The sequence below is a fragment of the Schistocerca americana genome, chromosome 1, assembly GCF_021461395.2.
Source record: "Schistocerca americana isolate TAMUIC-IGC-003095 chromosome 1, iqSchAmer2.1, whole genome shotgun sequence".
In the NCBI taxonomy this organism is placed as follows: domain Eukaryota; kingdom Metazoa; phylum Arthropoda; class Insecta; order Orthoptera; family Acrididae; genus Schistocerca; species Schistocerca americana.
In genome coordinates this window covers 306,211,147-306,230,634 of record NC_060119.1, presented here as the reverse complement: position 1 = coordinate 306,230,634, position 19,488 = coordinate 306,211,147, and the positions used below count along the sequence as shown (strand labels likewise).

The following is a 19,488-nucleotide window of genomic DNA, read 5'->3' as shown; positions in this document are numbered from 1 at the left end:
GACTACAAGGAAGACTCCAAAAAGTGATGCTACTCCATGATAACACCCACCCACATTCTGCTAGACTGGCAAAAGACACTATACAGGAGTTGGTTTAAATCATTCTGCACCAGCATTATTAATCTAATCTTGCGGCCTCAGAGTTTCACGTTTTCTGCTGTCTATTGAACAATCTCCAAGGAACTTCCTTTCTGGATGAAACTGTGCTCCAAACATGGCTCAATGACTTTTTTGCCTCAAAACCATGTGATTCCTACAGTCACAGAATCGAAAAGTTACCCTAATATGGGCAGACTGTTGTAAATAGTGTAAAAGAATATATTATTGATGACTTAAGTCTCTGTTATGTGTATATGTTTTATTAAACTTATAGAAAAATGCCCCAAACTTGTGTACCAGTCTAATATTTAAGGGCCTGACAGAACTTTCTAATGTGTGTTATCTGGCTGTTTAAACTGAACATTGTTACTGATGTGTATATTAGTGAATTAATCAGAATTACATTTTAGAGAGCTTTGCATTTACATTGTTTTTTTATGTACACTTAGTCCAGTTTTAGATTTTCAGTACAAATCTGAGTCTTAAAATTTGTATAACCTCAGTGTTAGGTATGAAATTTGGTGGAATTTCCCAAAACCAACTGTTACTTTTAATGTTTTTGCAGAAATGATCTGAAAGTTCAAGATCTGTTTCAGACAAATCACAATGTTCCCTGTCTATTTATAAGTGTATACATTATTATTGATGTGAAGTTTTGTTTACCTTTGTTGTACTGTTGACCAGTTACGACATGCTAGAATTGTGAAGAATATTTATGACAATAGTGCTGATGTCATCTGTAGAATTTGTATATCTGGATACCACAATCATTTTTGGGTTGGATTGGGGGGAAAGGGGGGGGGGAGGGGGGGAGGTAGTCATACAAATGCATATTCCCCGACCATGTAAGGAGTTTCTACAATAACAGGTGATCTTTTCGTAGAAAGATAATATTGTATGCTGAGTTTTTGTCCATCTGCAGCATTGTTGTGGGATGCACACTGCTGTGCTATTAAAGACTGAAAGTAAACTTGCAGTTGATATACTTTTTTTCTGCATGTTTTGATGAAGATTTGTTAGATTTATGTGAATTTTAAAGTTACATTTTTATGACTTTTTCCTTTTGATTCTTAGTAAGCTTGCATTTGCTGTGTTGGAATCTATTTATTGTAGACAAACCTGAGAAAATTTTGGAGTGTTAGAGACATTTTTTTAAAGAGTAGAACTTACTTTCACAATTTATCCTAAACAGGCATAGGTTTCCTGATGATGACAGATATTTGACTATTTGTGGCCTGAAACTCTTTTTCTCTTTGCTGTTTCTAATCAGCTCAAAATACCTTCTCTGTTTTGTTAAGGTATTGGCCCTGTCTTGTGAAACTGTGACTACTGGCAGGCCTGACTGTGACAGCACAACTTGCTCTAAGACAGCACAACTTGCTCTAAGTCAGCCATTATCAGTGCCATCTCCAGCATAATATTAAAAGCTCATCAAAGTGCATATTACTGCTTCATGTTGGAGAATCTGTTTTGTACTGGTCGCCATCAAAATTTGTTTTTCATGTATGCAACAATTGTCTGTCTCCTCTTTCTCCCATCATTTCTATCAGTTTTCATTTTCCAGCCACCTTCCTACCCCTGTCGACAATCTTGGTAATAGCTTCCCTCCTTCCTTCAGTTTTGTCTGGCACAGAATTCACCTTCCAGTTTGCTATCAAAATCTTCTCATTGCTTACTCTGTATTTCTAGGAATGGTTTCTCAGCTTTCTCAGTGGCCTCTTTGTTGCACTACACCTAGCAAATCATTTATGAAAAGAATAGTAGTAAATTATGCTACTCATAAACCTATGATTGGTGTCACAATTTTAGCTTACATTCAAAAGATTTAGAATGAATGTTCTGGCAAATGAAACTTTATTATATTCAGATTTGTGAGTAGGCGGGAATGTGTAATATTTGTTAAAGGTTCAGTAACTTTCGCTGATGAGAACAAACGGAAATAGTGCATCACATTCCACAAGTAACAGTCTTTTAAGACTGTAATAAAATCATAGACAATATGCATTTCACTTTATTTCAGAGCATCTTCAGTGGTCAGGTTTTTTGCTTCCTACTTCATTCCTAGTTTTCTTCCATACACAGGTGCTCAATTTTTAGAACATTGTACATTACTGATACTGGATATATCTTTGTTTTCATGTTGTGTAAAACAAAAATATATCCAATGTCAGGAAAGTTAAGTGTTGTAAAAATCGAGCACCTATATGTGAAAAAGCATTAGGAATGAAGTAGGAAACAAAAGATATGAATTGCGTATGATATAAATAAGACTTTTGTCACAGTTGCAAAAGACAATATGTAACCTATATTAGTTGTATAACTACTACTGTCAAAAAAAGGAGGCCTGTCAACAAAAAAGATAACATGCATACTATTCTTTTGGCGCTCTGCTTGACAGCAGAATGAAATAGTGGTTACTTGAATGTAAAAGGAAATGACAATTTATCACACTAAGAGTATTTGATAAGATTGTTCACAATTTGTCATTTATGAAATGAAATCTATGGCATGTCTTTTGGATTTTCAAAAACCACAAGACATTTTCTGAAACGCACAGTGGAACTGACAAAAATAAATACTAATGTTTATGTACATTTAAAAATAATTGTTGATATTCCAGGCTGGAGTTTCCCTTCTTTAAAAATATATTGTGTTAGAACAGTATACACAGTTTGTGCATGACAAATACCTGTGATTTTTTTCTCTCTCTCTCTCTCTCACTTTCTCTTTCTCGCTCTTTCTCTGTGGCCCTCTTGAAAATCTCTTCTGTCTACTCTTAACATGTCTTGGAAATCAAGTGTAGATAAATAAATGAAGAAACAGATGTTACAATTTTTTGACTGTTTTCGCAAACATGTGAAAATTGTCAATGACGGTTAATGTATCTCCTATTCTTACTGTAAAGATCTTTTGTGATGTACAAATCAATTCATCATAACATGGTTTATGTGGTTTTGCCAGGGAGATCATAGAACACACATCTCCAGATGACCAGCTGGGTTAACATTTATGTTCTTCTGCACAGTATTGTGATGGCTAGGTTGTTGGAGTTGAGATACTATGCACATCTAAAATCAACACTTGTAAAAGGTGATTGGGTCATTTGTCAGTATATTGAACAGAAAAACTGAATCATTAACTTGATCGGACATGTTGATACAAGTCTTTCTCATCTTAATGGTTTGTAAATATTAATTAAATAGGCGGGTCATGACTCACCTTAAATATGCAGTGATGAGCAACGGGCTCATATCACAAAAGTTATAACTGGTGTTCTGTTGGAAGATGTGTGTGTGTGTGTATGTGTGTGTGTGTGTGTGTGTGTGTGTGCGCGCGCGCGCGCGTGTAGGAGGAGGGTGGGGGTCGGGGACACACTGATCATGAGGCCTCTCCCTGCTCCCACCCCCACCCCCACCCCCACCCCCACCTGCATTCCCAGGATTGGTGCCTGGAAGGAACGGAGGCAGCATTGAAGGAAAAGTGTCAGAATCAGTAGAGGTCAAAGCACAGTTCTTACTGAGCAGTATCCTTCGCCTCCTATTCTCTCTAATGTGTTTTCATTCATCTGTGTCAACCTTTCCTCCTGGCTTCAGAATAACTGCCTCTTCCATTAATTATTTCCTTTGTGCTGTGGAGGAACATGTGTTATCCAAAATTAGGAATAGACCTGCCATCTTTATTTTTGAGTGTGCCTGTTTGCTTTACTAGGATTTGTTTTTCCTGATAGTAAGTAATAGCCATCCCATACATCTCTATGAATTTAATGAATTTCTGAAAGCACACACACACACACACACACACACACACACACATACACAGGATTTTGTAGACCGTACCATGGAAAAATCGGAGAGGGTCAAAATGATGTTATCATAGACACTAGCTTTGGTGTAATACTTTCATTGACTACAGTAATATCTAATGATAACAACATAAATTGCATAAAGTATACATTGTTTGGTGAATGCATTTGGTATGCTCTACTATCACTTAAAAGGACTGAAAACAGCGTTTTCAGTAATAACAAGCAGTAATTTGTATTTATTGTTGCTTGTACATGAATAATGATAGTTAACGTACTTTACATTTGTTATACATTCTTCTATACTATACTTATGCCTTTTTTCAGACACATGGTGCTTCAGTTGCTTCTGGCCTGTGTGAAGCCTTTGGGGCCATAAACGAACTGCAAAATGTGCAGCTCCAGAGGGATATAGATGAACTGAGACATTCTTTTGATAATTTAGATTCCAGTATAAAGAAAATTTTGGAAGGATATAAAAAACTACGCTCCTCAAAACATGAAATAGAAATTAGCTACAAAAAACTTACCAGTAAATGGGACTTCCTAAGGAAAAAATACATTGAATATATAAAAACTCAAGACAGTGAGTGTATACTCAGAATAGAATCAAGTACAGCTAGCTTCATTGATGTATTGAAGGAAATGCTGCAACTTACATGCTGGGATACATCTCTGATGCACCAAGGGAAGGAACTGCTGTTGACTGTTGCAAACCATGTGAAGCAGAAGTTATCTCATTTCAGCGAATTTCTTAAAGTCAAAGCCTTAAGAAACTTTACGTTGGGATCATATCCTTTTATAAACATAATTATGTTATTGTTCCTCTTTGTAAGTCCATAAAGTATATACAGCATGAGATGAAATGAATTACAAAATCATTTGTGTACTGCGTGTATCTAATAAGGGTTTTTCTAATTTAATACTGTAATAAGGATAGATATATGATTTATCTTGAACAGAAATATCTCCTCCATGCAGACAAGCATGGATTTCACAAACATCAGTCATGCAAAACCCGATGTGTTTTTCTGATATGGTATCCAGAAAACCATACATCAAAATTATCAGGTAGACACAGTTTTTCTTGGCTTCAGAAGAGTATTTGACTAAGTACAACACCTGTGCTTTTATTGAATCTACATCTACATACATACTCCGCAATCCACCATACGGTGCATGGCGGAGGGTACCTCGTACCACAACTAGCATCTTCTCTCCCTGTTCCACTCCCAAACAGAACGAGGGAAAAATGACTGCCTATATGCATCTGTACAAGCCCTAATCTCTCTTATCTTATCTTTGTGGTCTTTCCGCGAAATATAAGTAGGTGGCAGTAAAATTGTACTGCAGTCAGCCTCAAATGTTGGTTCTCTAAATTTCCTCAGTAGCAAGTCACGAAAAGAACACCTCATTTCCTCTAGAGACTCCCACCCGAGTTCCTGAAGCCTCGCGTGATGATCAAACCTACCAGTAACAAATCTAGCAGCCCTTCTCTGAATTGCTTCTATGTCCTCCCTCAGTATGACCTGATAGGGATCCCAAACGGTCGAGCAGTACTCAAGAATAGGTCATTTTAGTGTTTTATAAGCAGTCTCCTTTACAGATGAACTACATCTTCCCAAAATTCTACCATCGAACCGAAGACGACTCTCCACCTAACCCCACAACTGCCATTACATTCTTGTCCCACTTCATATCGCTCTGCAATGTTATGCACAAGTATTTAATCGACGTGACTGTGTCAAGTGCTACACTACTAATGGAGTATTCAAACATTACGGGATTATTTTTCCTATTCATCTGCATGAACACTCACCATCAAGGACAACGTACTAGGTTCTATTACTTAAGAAGTCTTCGAGCCACTCACATATTTGGGAACCAATCCCATATGCTCATACCTTAGTTAGGAGTCTGCAGTGGGGCACTGAGTCAAACGCTTTCCGGAAGTCTAGGAATGTGGCATCCGTCTGATACCCTTCATCCATGGTTTGCAAGATATCATGTGAAAAAAGGGCGAGTCGCGTTTCGCAGGAGCGATGCTTTCTAAAGCCGTCCTGATGCATGGACAGCTACTTCTCTGTTTCAAGGAAATTCATTATATTCAAACTGGGAATATGTTCAAGAATCCTGCAACAGACCGATGTTAAGGATATTGGTCTGTAATTTTGAGGATCCGTCCTTCTACCCTTCTTATATACAGGTGTCACCTGTGCTTTTTTCCAGTCGCTCGGGACTTTTTCGTTGGGCAAGAGATTCACGATAAATGGAAGCTAAGTAAGGAGCCAATACAGTAGAGTACTCTCTGTAAAACCGAATTGGAATCTCATCAGGACCTGGCAATTTATTTATTTTCAATCCATTCAGCTGCTTCACACAGAGATGTCTATCACTATGTCCTCCGTATGGGAATCTGTACGAGACTCGAACGGCGGTATGTTTGTGCGATCCTCCTGCGTGAAAGATTTCTCAAATGCTAAATTTAAAATTTCAGCCTTCGTTTTTCTGTCTTACGTTGCCAGGCCAGACTGATCAGTGAGTGACTGGATGGAAGCCTTCGACCCGCTTACGTAAGACCAGAATTTCCTTGGGTTTTCAGCAAGATCTTTTGCTAAGGTATGACAGTGGTAGTGGTTGTATGCTTCGTACATCGCTCTTTTTACAGCAGCATGAATCTCTACTAACTTTTGCCTGTCCTTGTTCTCCCGATCTTTCTTGTACCACGAGTGCAACTGTCTTTGCTTCCTGAGCATTCTCTGAATTGCGCTGTTAAAACACAGTGGGTCTTTTCCATCCGTAACCCACTTTTTCGGCACATACTTGTGCAATGCGTGATTTACAATGTGTTGAAAATTTGCCCATAATTCTCCCACGTCCATCGTACCAGAAGTAAATGAAGTCGATTCATTTACTAAGGGGGATGCTAACAATTGCTTATCTGCTCTTTCTAGTAAGAATACTCTCCTAGCCTTCTTGACCGACTTTGTAACTTTCGTAACCATAGTTGTAATGACAACATCATGATCACTAATCCCTGTCTCAACACTGACACCATCGATGAGGTCTGGTCTGTTCGAGGGTACCAGATCCAAAATATTTCCATTACGTGTTGGCTGTCGATTTAGCTGCTCAAGACAGTTTTAGGATAATGTGTTCAAAAGTAATTTACACGACGGCTTGCCTGTACCACCTGTAATGAATCCATAGACATCCCAGTCTATACTAGGTAGGTTGAAGTCCCCTCCTACTAATATAGCATGATCCGGGTACTTCTGCGATACAGAGTGTAGACTCCCTTTGAATGATTCTAGAACTGTCACGGTGGAACCTGGTAGCCGGTAATAACACCCAACAATTAAATTTATTTCTCCTAGCCCTGTTAAACATGTTCAGATAACTTCACAATCACACTCTACTTCGACCTCAGTAGACACAATATTTTTACCAACTGCAATGAAGACACCACTTCCTACGGTGTATAATCTGTCTTTCCGATACACGTTCCAACCCTCACTAAATATTTCAGAACTTCCTATCTCAGGGTTCAGCCAGGTCTCAGTCCCGAGAATAATTTGCGCGCCACACGCTTCTTGGAGGGCAGTAAATTCAGGAACTTTATTCCGAACACACTGAAAATTTACTGCTAATATCTTGGTAGCTGAAGTGTCTTTACACTGAGCGCGTCCTGATTTCGCTGCCTGCATGTCGACTGGTGAATGTTCATCAGGATACCTCGCACTACTGCCTAGCCTAAAAAACCCCCATGTGCACGCCACAAGTACTCTGCTACCCGAGTAGGTGCTTCCTTTGTGTAGTGCACCCCTGACCTATCTAGGGGTGTCCTACAATTTCCCACCCAATAGAGCAAGTCTAGAAATCTGCAGCCAAGACCATTACAGAGTCGTTGAAGCCTCTGGTTGAGACCCTCCACTCAGCTCCAAACCTAAGGACCCCGATCCACTCTGGGAACAATGCTGCAAATAGAGAGCTCTGCTTGCACCCTGCGTGCGAGGCCAGCGGTCTTCACCAAATCCACCAGCTGCCTGTACGAACTGAGGATCGCCTCAGAACCCAAGCAACTGGCATCATTGGTGCCGACGTGAGCAACTACTTGCAGACGACTGCACCCTGTTCGCTCGATAGCTGCCTCCACATCTTGGATGAGGCCCCCTGGCAGACAAACCGAGTGCACATTGGAATTCTACAGTACAGTACAGTACAGTACAGTACAATACAGTTATATGGAGTAGCAAACAAAATTTGTGACTGGGTCAAGGATTTCTTATTAGGGAGGACACAGCATATTATCTTAGACGGAGAGTCATCGGCAGATTAGAAGTAACTTCAGGTATGCCACAGAGAAATGTGTTAGGATCCTTTGTGTTCATTTTTTATGTTAATGACGTTGCAGACAATTCTAACCTCAGATATTTTTGCAACTGATGCAATCTTGTATAGTGAAGTTCTGTCCCAAAAATGCTGCACAAACATCCAGTCAGATCTTGATGAGATTTCCAAGTGGTTTAAAGTTTGGCAGCTAGTTTTAAGTATTCAGGAATGTAAAATTCTGTGCTTCACAAAAGGCAGGAAAGTCGTATCCTCTATGACTACAATACGATATCAGTGACTCTCTGCTGGGATCAGTCAGTTCATACATATACCTGAATGTAACAGTTTGTAGAGATACAAAATGTGACAGTCACACACGCTGTGTTTTAGGTAAAGCTGCTAGCAGATTTCAGTTCATTGGTAGGATACTAGGAAAATGCGATAAGTATACCAAGGAGATTGCTTACAAAACACTCCTGTGACCCATCCTAGAATATTGCTCAAATGTGTGGGACCTCTATCAAACAGGGCTAGCAAGGGACACTGAAAGTGTAAGAAGAAGGGCAGTGCAGATGGTTACAGGTTAATTTGACCCTTGGGAGAGAGTGTCACAGAAATGCTGGAAAAACAGAACTGGCAGACACTTGCAGCAGATGCGCAATGTATCCCTTGAATGTGCGCTTATAAAGTTTCAACAGCTCATTTTAAGCGTGGAATATAGGAATATACTGCAAAGTGGACAAAGTCAAAACCATCGTACAATATGCATTAGATGAGTATGTGCCAAGCAAGATCGTAAGAGATGGAAAGGAGCCACCGTGGTACAACAACCGAGTTAGAAAACTGCTATGGAAGCAAAGGGAACTTCACAGCAAACATAAACATAGTCAAAGCCTTGCAGATAAACAAAAATTACACGAAGCAAAATGTAGTGTGAGGAATGCTATGCGAGAGGCATTCAACTAATTCAAAAGTAAAGTTCTATGTACTGACTTAGCAGAAAATCCTAAGAAATTTTGGTCTAATGTCACAGCGGTAGGTGGATCAAAGCAAAATGTCCAGACACTCTGTGACCAAAATGGTACTGAACCAGAGGTGACAGACTAAAGGCCAAAATACTAAATGTCTTTTTCCAAAGCTGTTTCACAGAGGAAGACTGCACTGTAGTTCCTTCTCTAGATTGTCACACAGATGACTAAATAAATGGTTGAGAGATAGAAAAACAATTAAAATTGCTCGAAAGAGGAAAGGTCGCTGGGTCTGATGGGATACTAGTTCGATTTTACACAGAGTACGCGAAGGAACTTGCCCCCTTCTTGCAGCGGTGTACCATAGGTCTCTAGAAGAACGTAGCATTCCAAAAGATTGGAAAGGGGATTGGTCATCCCCGTTTTCAATAAGGGACGTAGAACAGATGTGCAGAACTATAGACCAATATCTCTGACGTTGATTAGTTGTAGAATTTTGGAACGTATTATGTTAGAGTACAATGACTTTTCTGGAGACTAGAAATCTACTCTTTAGGAATCAGCATGGGTTTTGAAAAAGACGATCATGTGAAACCCAGCTCTAGCTATTTGTTCACGAGGCTCAGAGGGCCATAGACACGGATTCTCAGGTAGGTGCCGTGTTTCTTGACTTCCGCAAGGCGTTCGATACAGTTTCGCACAGTCATTTAATGAACAAAGTAAGAGCATGTGGACTATCAGATCAATTGTGTGATTGGATTGAAGAGTTCCTAGATAACAGAACGCAGCATGTCATTCTCAATGGAGAGAAGTCTTCCGAAGTAAGAGTGATTTCAGGTGTGCCCACAGGAGAGTGTTGTAGCACCGTAGCTATTCACAATATACGTATATAAATGACCTTGTGGATAACATCAGAAGTGCACTGAGATGTTTTCCTGATGATGCTGTAGTATATCGAGAGGTTGCAACAATTGAAAATTGTACTGAAATGCAGGAGGATCTGCAACGAATTGACCCAAGGTGTAGGGAATGGCAATTGAATCTCAATGTAGACAAGTGTAATGTGCTGCGAATACATAGAAAGAAAGATCTTTTATCATTTAGCTACAATATAGCAGGTCAGCAACTGGAAGCAGTTAATTCCATAAATTATGAGAGAGTAGGCATTAGGAGTGATTTAAAATGGAATGACCATATAAAATTAATCGTTGGTAAAGCAGATGCCAGACTGAGATTCATTAGAAGAATCCTAAGCAAATACAGTCCGAAAACAAAGGAAGTAGGTTACAGTACACTTGTTCACCCACTGCTTGAATACTGCTCACTGGTGTGGGATCCGTACGAGATAGGGTTGATAGAAGAGACAGAGAAGATCCAACGGAGAGCAGCACGCTTTGTTACAGGATCGTTTAGTAATTGCGAAAGCGTTACGGAGATGATAGATAAACTCCAGTGGAAGAGTCTGCCAGAGAGATGCTCAGTAGCTCGGTACGAGGTTTTGTTAAAGTTTCGAGAACATACCTTCACTGAGGAGTCAAGCGGTATATTACTCCTTCCTATGTATATCTCGCAAAGAGACCATGAGGATAAAATCAGAGAGATTAGAGCCCACACAGAGGCATAACAACAATCTTTCTTTCCACGAACAATGTGAGACTGGAATAGAAGGGAGAACAGTTAGAGGTACTCAAGGTACTCTCCGCCACACACCATCAGGTGGCTTGCAGAGTATGGATGTGGATGTAGATGTAGATGTAGATGTAGAAATAGATGTAAATTTGACCGGGCCTGTGTTATGAGTTGTTAACATTACAGGGACTTGAATCCATTGTAATATAGACAAATATGTAGTGGGTATCTCATAAAATTATCTCCTCATGAACTGACTGCAGCTGATAATGTTGTTCATTTCACAAATGAGGAAGATAATTTTTGAGATAAAAATGCATCTAAACATTGTTCTTAGCACAGGAAAGTTGAGAAAATTACACTACTGATTCTCATCACCATAAATGGCATCAGAACTCACCTTTTCTCCAAACTACAGGGTTATTACAAATGATTGAAGCGATTTCACAGCTCTACAATAACTTTATTATTTGAGATATTTTCACAATGCTTTGCACACACATACAAAAACTCAAAAAGTTTTTTTAGGCACACAAATGTTCGATATGTGCCCCTTTAGTGATTCGGCAGACATCAAGCCGATAATCAAGTTCCTCCCACACTCGGCGCAGCATGTCCCCATCAATGAGCTCGAAAGCATCGTTGATGCGAGCTCGCAGTTCTGGCACGTTTCTTGGTAGAAGAGGTTTAAACACTGAATCTTTCACATAACCCCACAGAAAGAAATCGCATGGGGTTAAGTCGGGAGAGCGTGGAGGCTATGTCATGAATTGCTTATCATGATCTCCACCACGACCGATCCATCGGTTTCCCAATCTTCTGTTTAAGAAATGCCGAATATCATGATGGAAGTGCGGTGGAGCACCATCCTGTTGAAAGATGAAGTTGGCGCTGTCGGTCTCCAGTTGTGGCGTGAGCCAATTTTCCAGCATGTCCAGATACACGTGTTCTGTAATGTTTTTTTTTTCGCAGAAGAAAAAGGGGCTGTAAACTTTAAACCGTGAGATTGCACAAAACACGTTAACTTTTGGTGAATTGCGAATTTGCTGCACGAATGCGTGAGGATTCTCTACCGCCCAGATTCGCACATTGTGTCTGTTCACTTCACTATTAAGAAAAAATGTTGCTTCATCACTGAAAACAAGTTTCGCACTGAACGCATCCTCTTCCATGAGCTGTTGCAACCGTGCCGAAAATTCAAAGCGTTTGACTTTGTCATCGGGTGTCAGGGCTTGTAGCAGTTGTAAACGGTAAGGCTTCTGCTTTAGCCTTTTCCGTAAGATTTTCCAAACCGTCAGCTGTGGTACGTTTAGCTCCCTGCTTGCTTTATTCGTCGACTTCCGCGGGCTATGCGTGAAACTTGCCCGCACGCATTCAACCGTTTCTTCGCTCACTGCAGGCCGACCCGTTGATTTCCCCTTACAGAGGCATCCAGAAGCTTTAAACTGCGCATACCATCGCCGAATGGAGTTAGCAGTTGGTGAATCTTTGTTGAACTTCGTCCTGAAGTGTCGTTGCACTGTTATGACTGACTGATGTGAGTGCATTTCAAGCACGACATATGCTTTCTCGGCTCCTGTCGCCGTTTTGTCTCACTGCGCTCTCGAGCGCTCTGGCGGCAGAAACCTGAAGTGCGGCTTCAGCCGAACAAAACTTTATGAGTTTTTCTACGTATCTGTAGTGTGTCGTGACCATATGTCAATGAATGGAGCTACAGTGAATTTATGAAATCGCTTCAATCATTTGTAATAGCTCTGTATTGAGCTGTGCTATGAATTAATGTAATGGAATATTTGTCCACCATCTTCATGTTTACACAGTGGCTGCATTACAGACATCAAGGATGGCCATGCCAGAAGGCAACTAATGACCTCCGTCACACTACTATATTTCATTGGTGCTGTACATAAAATTTATTTTAGCATCAAATTCTTTAATTTTTTGAATTCTTTTTGTCCTCCCATAGTGTTCTTGTTAATGGCTACCCTTTTTGTCTGATCAGTTTGGATTTCAATGACAGTTCATGTTGTTAACTATTTGCAAAGTTATGTTTTCAAAGAAAGTAACATTTAATGTGGATTCTTTTGTGTTATTGTAGTACACTCTAAATTTGAGAATGAGGCTAGTTAATTACTTAAATGCCATATGCAACAACATTGATGAATTTTGAAGTTGTGGAATATTGTCTGTTAATATACTGTGACTCTGCTGATTATAAGGATTATTCCTTCTTCTAACATTTTTCATTTTTGTCAGCTTTGTTATTTGTTTCTTAACTTGAAACACTAGAGCTTCTCTTACAATCAACAAATACTTGGAAGAATTTCCAGGCCTTGTACATTTTCTGTATATAGATAGAACAAATCACCGTATCACTGCTCCCGGTCTTGACTTCAGCTCTGAAGAAACGATAACTCTTACCAAAAAAAAGGTGTAGTATCAGTTTCTGTTGCAATTAATTAAAAATGCAAAATGCAGAATTTTAAGAGTATATTTTTTTCTTACAGATCTGGTCCATGGTGGATTTCAGCCGAGCCCATTTACAAGAGGGCCACCTAGCTATTATGTGGAAAGATACAACATTCAATTATGCATACTTCTTGTGGTTTGAAGATGCATCCGTAAGTCGTATACATTATGCTGTTAACATTATTGTGAACATCAGTTTATTCATGTATTGTAGCTACATACCCTTGCACAGTCAGCTATCTGTGCACTGCCCATCCTCTTATTACTACCTTTGAATTTCTATAGCCCTGTTCCTTCCATAGTATCTTTCATGTTTCAAGATGGGTTCCAGAAAGCTTTTGGATTGGTGCTTCCTTCACTGTGTTTTAAAACAATATAGAAAAGTTAATGTGGCAGTAGTTCACTGGTTCATCTCCAGCTTTATGATGTATTTCTTTGTCCTTTCTTCTTATGTTGCCTTTTCTTAATGGTTGTTACTTAGATATTTTCCATCTCTTACCTGACGCAGTAGTATTCTAATGTTTCATGCACATATTGGAGCACTTGAACCTGTCCATATACACTTAATCTTTGAGCTAAGGGGTCCACCTTTGGAGCTCTCTCTCTCTCTCTCTCTCTCTCTCTCTCTCTCTCTCTCTTGCTCCCAAAAATTTTCCGTCCTTTCTGACCTTGCTGTCCTATCATAATCAGTTATGTGGTGGTTTATTTTCATTTAAATATTTTATTTGTTAGAAATTACACAATGAATTTTTGTCTGAGCTTTCATACCCAAACAAAGAGCAGGAAATGGACAAATGGGGGATCAAATAGACCAGCATGAGGTCTAGTATTGAAAAAAAAAAATTGCTTAAAGGAATAAGGATAGTCAAGAATACAGAATTAATTATTTGAGGGGAAAATTACACAATAGATTTTGTTCAAATTGTTGTAGACAAATGAGGAGAGTGTAACGGACAAATTGGGTATCAAATTGACCAGTATGAGGTCTAGTTAAAAAAAAAAAAAAAATAAAAAAAAAGTATTGCTTTGCAAACAACTGTTTCTAGCAATGTGAATGAAGTGTCACAATTTTCATCTCATCAAGACTAGCTATTTTGTTCATAACAGCTACATTGGTATGCTATTTGTCAAAATGGCATCCTTTGAATCAAATATAAAATTTAGAGGTCTTTTGAGAACAGAAGACACAAGGGAAGCAAATGAGGTGTCAAAAAATTAATCTCTACAGGCCCAGTTATTTTGCATACAAAATGGTGCATTGATGTGCAGATTGATTTTTTAAATGGTTTCCTTTGACTTAGGTACTACATTTAGGACATTTTGGGAACAGCAGACACTAAGAAGACAAATGAGGTGTCAAAAAATTCTTTTCCCACTTTTATTTCTGAGTAAAATTTGAAAATAAAAAATAGGAATAAAACAATGGTCTAGTGTTCTGTGAAATTCTTTTTCTTAAAGTGAGAAATAAAATAAAAACATTTGATGCTTCTTCGAATAATGCTCAAAATCATGTACAGTAAATAGTGTGCATTGAGAATTTAAAGTTCAGTGTGAAATTTACAATCTTAGAATTTTATTGAGTACTAGAAGATGTTTGTGTGGTGGATTACGTAGACTGTGCAGTCTGCTGTTATGTGGCCTTGATATATCTCTAGTACTCTGTAAAATTCTTAGTTAAACATTTCTTAATTGGCATCTCATTTACTGTACGTCATTTTGAGTATCATTCAAAGACGTATCAAATATTTCTCTAATCTGCTTTATTTCTTACTTTTAGACAAGTCATTTCACAAAACATTTGACTGTTTCATCAATTTTTTTATTATTGTTTAAATCTTGTGTCTGTGTCCCTCAGTATCACCTTTTCTTCCCTGTTTTCAGTGTATTACATTATTATATTTAACTCCACTAAATCACTCAGTTCTCTTGGCACCAGTTATTCTTGATTTCATTTTTTCTAAGCTAGTTCAATAGTTGTTTCACTATCCTAGTTTCTGGTAGCCTTGATATACAGGGTGTTACAAAAAGGTACGGCCAAACTTTCAGGAAACATTCCTCACACACAAATAAAGAAAATATGTTATGTGGACACGTGTCCGGAAATGCTTAATTTCCATGTTAGAGCTCATTTTAGTTTCGTCAGTATGTACTGTACTTCCTCGATTCACCGCCAGTTGGCCCAATTGAAGGAAGGTAATGTTGACTTCGGTGCTTGTGTTGACATGCGACTCATTGCTCTACAGTACTAGCATCAAGCACATCAGTATGTAGCATCAACAGGTTAGTGTTCATCACGAACGTGGTTTTGCAGTCAGTGCAATGTTTAGAAATGCGGAGTTGGCAGATACCCATTTGATGTATGGATTAGCACGGGGCAATAGCCGTGGCATGGTACTTTTGTATCGAGACAGATTTCCAGAACGAAGGTGTCCCGACAGGAAGACGTTCGAAGCAATTGATCGGCGTCTTAGGGAGCACGGAACATTCCAGCCTATGACTCGCGACTGGAGAAGACCTAGAACGATGAGGACACCTGCAATGGATGAGGCAATTCTTCGTGCAGTTGACGATAACCTTTATTTCAGCGTCAGAGAAGTTGCTGCTGTACAAGGTAACGTTGACCACGTCCCTGTATGGAGAGTGCTACGGGAGAACCAGTTGTTTCCGTACCATATACATCGTGTGCAGGCACTATCAGCAGCTGATTGGCCTCCAAGGGTACACTTCTGCAAATGGTTCATCCAACAATGTGTCAATCCTCATTTCAGTGCAAAGCATGAGGCTTCATTCCAACGTGATCAAATTATAAATTTTCACAATCAACATGTGTGGGCCGACGAGAATCCGCACACAATTGTGCAATCACGTCATCAACACAGATTTTCTGTGAACGTTTGGGCAGGCATTGTTGAAGATGTCTTGATTGGGCCCCATGTTCTTCCATCTACGCTCAGTGGAGCACGTTATCATGATTTCATACGGGATACTTTACCTGTGCTGCTAGAACATGTGCCCCGATTTATGGGGGCATTTGAAAGTTCTTGTCTACGCAACCCCGGTACCAAATGTAGAGACTCTTCATGCTCGTATTGTGGACAGCTGTGATACAATACGCCATTCTCCAGGGCTGAATCAGCGCATCAGGGATTCCATGCGACGGAGGGTGGATGCATGTATCCTCGCTAACGGAGGACATTTTGAAGATTTCTTGGAACAAAGTGTTTGAAGTCATGCTGGTACGTTCTGTTGCTGTGTGTTTCCAGTCCATGATTAATGTGATTTGAAGAGAAGTAATAAAATGAGCTCTAACATGGAAAGTAAGCGTTTCCGGACACATGTCCACGTAACATATTTTCTTCCTTTGTGTGTGAGGAATGTTTCCTGAAAGTTTGGCCGTACCTTTTTGTAACACCCTGTATGGCAGAAAAAGGTCATCATCCTTTTTTGCATTATGTCTGTTACTGATTCACTTTCAATTAGTGGAAAATACAGTTACAATATTATGAAAAGGATAGATTGCTTGTCAGTGTATAGAGGAAATGTTGAATTCCAGAAGACACAACAAAAAGACAGCTATACATTGAAGCTTTCAGACAGAATGTCATCTTTTAAAGTAGAAAACACACACACATACACACACACACACAAAAGCAATTCACACATACATGACTACTTTCTCTGGCCTCAGCGGTCACACACAGTTATCGTGTGTATCAGTTGTGCTTGTGTATGTGTTTTCTGTTTTGGAAGAAAGCCTTCTGGCTGAAAGCTCAAATGTATAGCTGTCTTTTTATTGTGCCTGTTTGCAACTTAACATCTCTGCTGTATGGTGAATAGCAATATGTTCTTTTCATAATACGCATTCACTTACCCGATACGCCACTTTGTTAGGCAACAGTCTCCATTTTCTTTCAACTGAGTGTTTTTTGTCATTTATTGTAATGATTATTCTTCTGTCTGCCTTCTTTAGTGTCTCTGCTGTTGATTTGGTCTTCAACTTCCATAGTGTTGTGATTATATATTTGCTTCAGATTTAACACAGGAATGATAGTGTTCGAATTTGGTATTCATTGAATGACCTTTCATCTATAGGTTGGCTGCGTGTTTGTTTAAATTTTTTTGCTCTGCTTTCTATTGACACCTTCTCACTTGAATCCTAGGCATGATTTTAACAAGATATTTGAACTTATTTACAATCTTAATTTGTATGTTAATGTTCAGTTGACCAGTTCCACATTATTTGCAAGTAGCACAAGATTGTCTGTGATTTGCAGCTAAGTTTGGTATTTTTTCAAGACTTGATGTTTGATTGGACTTCCTTGTTCATTATTGTACAACTTCCTCCAGTACACAGTTGAACAGTAAATTGCCGAAGGCCATTTTGCCTTTCAAATGTTTTTAGACAGTTCATGTGTAAATTTAACTTCTGATGTGGTATTCTTAAGGATGATTATGATGAGGTTAAGAGTTTTTGATGTAAAACAAATTCATTAACAATTTTCAGAAAGGATCCATGTGGTTTTTTTTTAAGTCAATGAGAGTGATGACTTGACTCTTGTCTCTAAATCTTTGATGTTTTATGATCAATTTATGACTGATGATTTGACTGGAACAACTTCTGCCTGGTCAAAGCACTTTAAAAGTTCCTTCATATTCTCCGAGTTTTTCGTTGAGTTGTTCCTGAATTCTTGTGTATCTCATTCTAGAAAATCTTGTACATGTAATGGCATGAACCTAAAGCAAAGGTTTATTGCAGTAAGAGCACCACTTCCTGTAACACTCTGGCTCAGAATTATGCCACACCGCCTGCCAATGTGCCACATTCTGCCCCTACCATGTCATGACCATTGAATTATTGTAACCAGGGGCACTTCAGCATGCAGTATACGAAAATTTGCACAGCCAGTCCACAACAAAGTTGCTTTGGCACATACAGACTCTGGTGGTGTGATGCCACCACTGCTCATCTTTCGCCCTGATAGCCTGGGGGTCCAGCTTCAGTATTTATGGTCTGAGGGTCGAATTAAGGCCCTCCCAGCCACTGAGCCACTGGGTGCTTGCCAGCATCAGATGCTTCCAGCCACACAGTGCACCATGGTTTGCACTCCCAACGCATACAGTCCCATCACTTAGCATGGCCGAGGCAGATGGCCAGCACATCCTGCACTTGGCCTGGCGAGCCTACTGTGCCAGCTCCTGAAGCAGCTCAGCCTCTTTGACAGGAATCCTAGTGTTCCAAGTTCGGCCTACCATCAAACCGAGCTGGGCGCAGCAGCTCCTTGTATCTTCATGACAACACTTCACTACCGAGGTTCATGGGTCCGATACTCACCACCCAGCACTCTCCTGATCTGGATATAAGTTACCAACAGAAGCTCTTGGGATGTAAATAAAAGGTTTCTACTGTCATCTAACTGCTTATGATGCATCTTGCCTCGTGATCCTCCGCCAGAAAATGCCCACATCCTCTGCATATGTGACGTCAAATAGACAGATTTTTTTTGTCTAATGGGTGGGTTAGCAATGTGTTCCACCCTTCAGGAATTTTCTTAGTATTCGAGATGTCAATGAAGTGTTTATGCAGGTTTCAAAGGGCTTGTTCATTTGCATTCTTCTATAGTTTTGCATCCAGTTGATTCTTTCCTGGTACTTTGTATTTAATTGAACCAATTTCTTTGAGCACTTAATTGTAATTTGATAGTAGAACCTCCCCCAGTAGAATTTTATTTTTTGGATGAGGACCAAATTCTATGCATTTTTTTGCATTCTCACAGTTGAGTAATTCTTCAAAGTAGTCAGCTAGAATTTTGGCATTGTTTCAGTCCTTGTGTGTCATTTTTCCATTTTGAATTTTCATTTTAATTGTGGGTGGAGTATACTTAGACTGATATTATATACATGTTTTGTAATAGTCCCTTATTTTACCTCAATTGAACGATTAGTCTATGGTTTTCGGTGTAAATTTTGTTGATTTCTGCTAATTCTTCTGATTTCTTTGGTTGTTTGTCATCTAGCATTGATTAGTTCTTCTTGGGATCTTTCTGTTTTCTGTTCTTGAGTGTTGAAGCAAGCATTGCACCTTTTCGAACTACATCACAATCTTTGCTTCACAAGGCATTTTTCTTTCTCCTTCATTAGGAGCAATTTACCTAATCTTTGGACATTCTTGTTTATTAATTAATGAGCTAG

The 19,488-nt window shown here is 39.3% G+C and overlaps 1 protein-coding gene across 2 annotated transcripts in view; it reads left to right on the top strand.

Annotated features, from left to right (window-relative positions):
- Nucleotides 1–19,488, top strand: part of LOC124595962 (Hermansky-Pudlak syndrome 1 protein homolog) — a 154,728-nt gene that overhangs the window by 72,821 nt on the left and 62,419 nt on the right. The window contains exons 6-8 of one of the 2 annotated variants that reach the window (XR_006978270.1): nt 4,229–4,692; nt 13,117–13,259; nt 13,334–13,451. Coding sequence is in view for 1 of the 2 variants with exons in the window: in XM_047134898.1 (XP_046990854.1) it covers nt 4,229–4,692; nt 13,117–13,261; nt 13,338–13,451 (723 nt within the window). In the remaining variant the exon portion in view is untranslated. Of the gene's footprint in view, nt 1–4,228; nt 4,693–13,116; nt 13,262–13,333; nt 13,452–19,488 lie in introns of both variants that reach the window. The other variant, XM_047134898.1, reaches the window with a different exon arrangement.